At 46.4% G+C, this 3741-nt stretch overlaps 1 protein-coding gene across 1 annotated transcript in view; it reads right to left on the bottom strand.

The window, feature by feature from the left end:
• AP4B1 (adaptor-related protein complex 4, beta 1 subunit) overlaps window positions 1-3714 on the bottom strand; it is a 5582-nt gene extending 1868 nt beyond the window's left edge. Inside the window, exons 1-4 of the mRNA XM_009708633.1 lie at window positions 3585-3714; window positions 2917-3064; window positions 1744-2240; window positions 818-901 (exon numbers count right to left, since the gene is read on the bottom strand). Of these exons, the coding sequence (XP_009706935.1) occupies window positions 818-901; window positions 1744-2240; window positions 2917-3064; window positions 3585-3714 (859 nt within the window). The remainder of the gene's footprint in view (window positions 1-817; window positions 902-1743; window positions 2241-2916; window positions 3065-3584) is intronic.
• Between the last annotated feature and the right edge of the window lie 27 nt (window positions 3715-3741).

Genomic DNA, 3741 nt, shown 5'->3' with positions numbered 1-3741 from the left:
GGGCGGGGGGGGAAATCCACAAAAACCCCACTCTAGACTTTGCAAAGTTGCACCAAGTCTAAAACAAAGCACTGAAACTTCACATTGTTTCTCTGACTGCTGGGAAGTAATCTCTCTTCTGGACATTCCCCAGCCTTTAAAAAGACACTGACTCGTGATGCTTCAGACACGCAAGGTTAGAATGACAAATTAAAACTAACATCAATTCAAAACGAGTCTCATGAACTTTAGGTCAAAATTTTAAAGGCTCTGCCGCCCACTTAGAGAGACACCAGCAGCTTCTGAGATCGAATTCAACAGCTCTATGCAAGCGTGTGATTTTCAAAGCTGAAAGCAAGGCCATTTAAAAGAGAGGGCAGAAACAGCAATGATATGAAGTTAGATCTGAGGGCAGCAGAATTAAAAGAGACAATTAAAAGAAATAAAAGGTACAATTGAACCAGACTATTATATGAGGAACAGAAATCACAAAGATTTAGAAAATCTATTAATCATCTTGGCCCTCAGTCAGTCACTGAAATGTCTCTGCTGCGTCCCTCACTCCCTAAGTAAGCAGGTGGCAGCCAGAAAGGAGTGTCCACATCGGACCATGAATGCAGCTATGGCCACCTCCCCATTGACCTCAAAGAGTAGTTCCTAAGGAAGAAAAATGTCCCGTCACACTATATACCCCCAATTCCACCAGGAAGACTTCCACCTGAAGGTGCCAATTAAATTAAAAGCCAAGCGCCTTTAAGACCCCGAGTTTGGGATCACCAGCCCCAGCAAGGCCACTTCCTGAAAGCACAGGCCAGGCAAACAACCTGCAGATGATTACCTGAAGTGATATGTTCCTGTTGAAGCCCCAGGAGTTCCGTCAGAATCCCCACGCACTGTTCTGTGTATGTTCTCGCAATATTGCCTGCAGAGACGCCGAAGGATGTAAAAGTCAACCTCTTATCAGAGTGAAATAGGAACCATGAGCCCAACTATTCATCACAAACTCACTTTAATGAAACAGTCTTTCTCTTTTCCTTTTCGACTAAAATTTCTGAAAGCATAGTCAAATGAGCTTGTTCTCCACACAAGCAATATGTTCCTTTTTCTGAAGCCATGCCTCAGAAGAAGACTGAAGTTTTCTTAAATGTAACACATAGAAAGGCATTTTAGCCATAGTCAAATGAGCTTGTTCTCCACACAAGCAATATGTTCCTTTTTCTGAAGCCATGCCTCAGAAGACTGAAGTTTTCTTAAACGTAACACATAGAAAGACATTTTAGCATCCCTGTCTTTCTCCTTCTGAATACTATAGAAATCACCTATTTTAAAGCTTACAAAACCAAAACTAAAGTGCCCCGAATCACCTTAACTCTGCTCCCATCACAACTCAAAGAACAAGCACGTATTACAGCAGCTCCTCCACCCACTACACAGTTTCATTCCACACTGTAAGGCACATTAATAAGATGAAATGACATGATTTCTTTAGAGCATCTCATCTGAGTACAGACATTTGAAGGAGATTCAAGGACATTATGTGCAACCTGAAACAGTTCAATGCCAGGACTTCTGACAGAATCAGCACAATCATGGTTTAGAAACACACTCACACAAAACATTCCTGGGCAGGCTGGTCTACAGAGGGCTGTACTGCTTCAGCACAGATCAATTATTTGGCATTTGCCCAGATACACTTCAGCAGAGAAAGGCCCACTTTAAAGGTCTAGGGCTGCAGCTGCTCCTGACACAAGATACAACTCTTACCTATGGCGAAGATCGCCCCTTGGGCAAGCTCTACTGATACATCAGTGCAATAGCCCTTCAGCTCCTCCAGCACTTGCTGTACGTTCTCATCATTCACCAGCTCACACAACACCTCCATCTTCTGGCATTTAATGTAGTGGGGCTCTGAATACGAACAGAAGAACTTTTTGTAGTGGCTGCTAAAATGGCCAGGAAGGCTACCAAGGATCTGACGCACGTGGCACAGTGCAGTGAAGCAGAGCTCCCTGCTCTCAGAGGTGCAGGCAGACAGCAGTGGTCCCTTCACTCTCACCAAAACATCTGCCTGCACATGTGGGTACTCCCTGGCCAGCACTAGGAAAAGCTTGGTGCCTGCCATCACAACACTGGGGCTGCTGCTTTTGAGATAGCCATCCAGTAAATTGAGTATGTCGAAGAGTTCCTCCTCACTGCGGGGTCTGTAACGCAGAAGGAAGGTAAGCACCTCACTTTGCCCCCACTGATCCAGATCAGCCATCCTGCCAAGAGAATAAACACAGTTTGCAGGAGTCAAAAACTGCAAAGATCTGTGCTGTGCAGAGCAGAGGCCTTAGCCTCTGAGTTTCTTACAGTCTCTGTTCCAAACCAAATGCTATGCTTCAGATGTAGATACCACAGTTTTATCTCAAGAGAATTAACCAGTTCATGCACACAGGCTTAATTTCTTATCAGTCATGCACTTTTGCTGGTGCTCTAAGCCAGACTGCAACATTGACAAGAACCCTGGGCAGAGCAATACCCCTTTTTTGCCAGGTCATGTAGAATTACCTGCAGAAAAGTTAATTTCTTCAAGCAATGGATAAGTTATATATCAATGGATTGGGAGACACATACTAGAACATACCTGTCCTACAAATATACCATGTGTACTGTCACCAAAAAACCCCCCAAAACCTAACCACATTAACCTACAATTCCAAAACAAACCACCAGCTGAAGCCAAGGCTCCCTGGAAGAGCAGGGCATCTCGGATTTCTCTTAAGCCCTTAGCACAAAAGTAATTTAGTTTCTCTTAGGACGGGCACCTCCATCTCTGGGTGCCTGACTCTTCCCTTCAAGTTCTGACAGGACCCCAGAAATACCCACTCTGCTAGCATACAAAACGCAAGAATAAGAAAAGTTTCCAGCATGATCGTAACATCAAAGAAAACAAACCTGTTGAGGAGATGATGGGCAATGGGTTTGTTGATGACAACTCCTCCCTCCTTCTTCAAGATCTCTTCTAAGGCCCTCAGACAATTCACAACTACAATAGGATCCTGGTCACGAAGCAAACTGTACAGTTCATTCACCAATGCACCATCTGCAAAGAAGTAGAGGTCCTTATATCAAATTGTGTTCACACAGTGCAATTTAATCACTGTTTATAAGCATTTACCACAAACAAAAGATACGGCTTGAACTGTGAGAAGTTGTCAACAAAAATTCCAGCTCTACAGTAACACCTGCCCCTGGCACAACTTTTCCCGGAAAGTCTGTGGATGCGAGAGTGGCACCCAGCTGATCAGAGACTCCGGAAATGGTCAGGTGACGCGAGAGGCCCTGTCAAAACAGGTACGAAAGGGAAACCTTGATGTGGAACCTCTTAGCGCCTGGCGTTTCGTTAATGATTTGATACACAGCGATAGCCTACTTGTCTTCTTCTTTCTTCTCTCTCTGTCTTGCAGCCACAGAGGCAGCGCAGCAAACCCAGGACAGACTGCGGGCCTGAAGATGCCTGCAGCAGCTCTGTGTCCCCAACTCCCACGGGCCACCATCTCCTCCCCAGCGAGCGCTCCACCACGGCGGGCATGCCTGCGCAGCCCAGTGCGAAGCCCACTTACCCACTTCGGAGTCCCCCTGCAGCTTCAGCATCTTGGCGCAGCCCAGCACGGCCGCTCTCCGCACGTAGGAGGCCTTGTCCCGCAGGCCGCTGAGCAGGGGCTGCTGGAGGTACTCCTGTATGCCGGGCATCCTGCGAGCGAGCGGGCGGGCGTCAGC

This window comes from Cariama cristata, unplaced genomic scaffold (genome assembly GCF_000690535.1).
Source record: "Cariama cristata isolate BGI_N322 unplaced genomic scaffold, ASM69053v1 scaffold40799, whole genome shotgun sequence".
Classification (NCBI taxonomy): domain Eukaryota; kingdom Metazoa; phylum Chordata; class Aves; order Cariamiformes; family Cariamidae; genus Cariama; species Cariama cristata.
The sequence above is the reverse complement of the archived record's forward strand: the minus strand, read 5'-3'. Positions and strand labels throughout refer to the sequence as shown.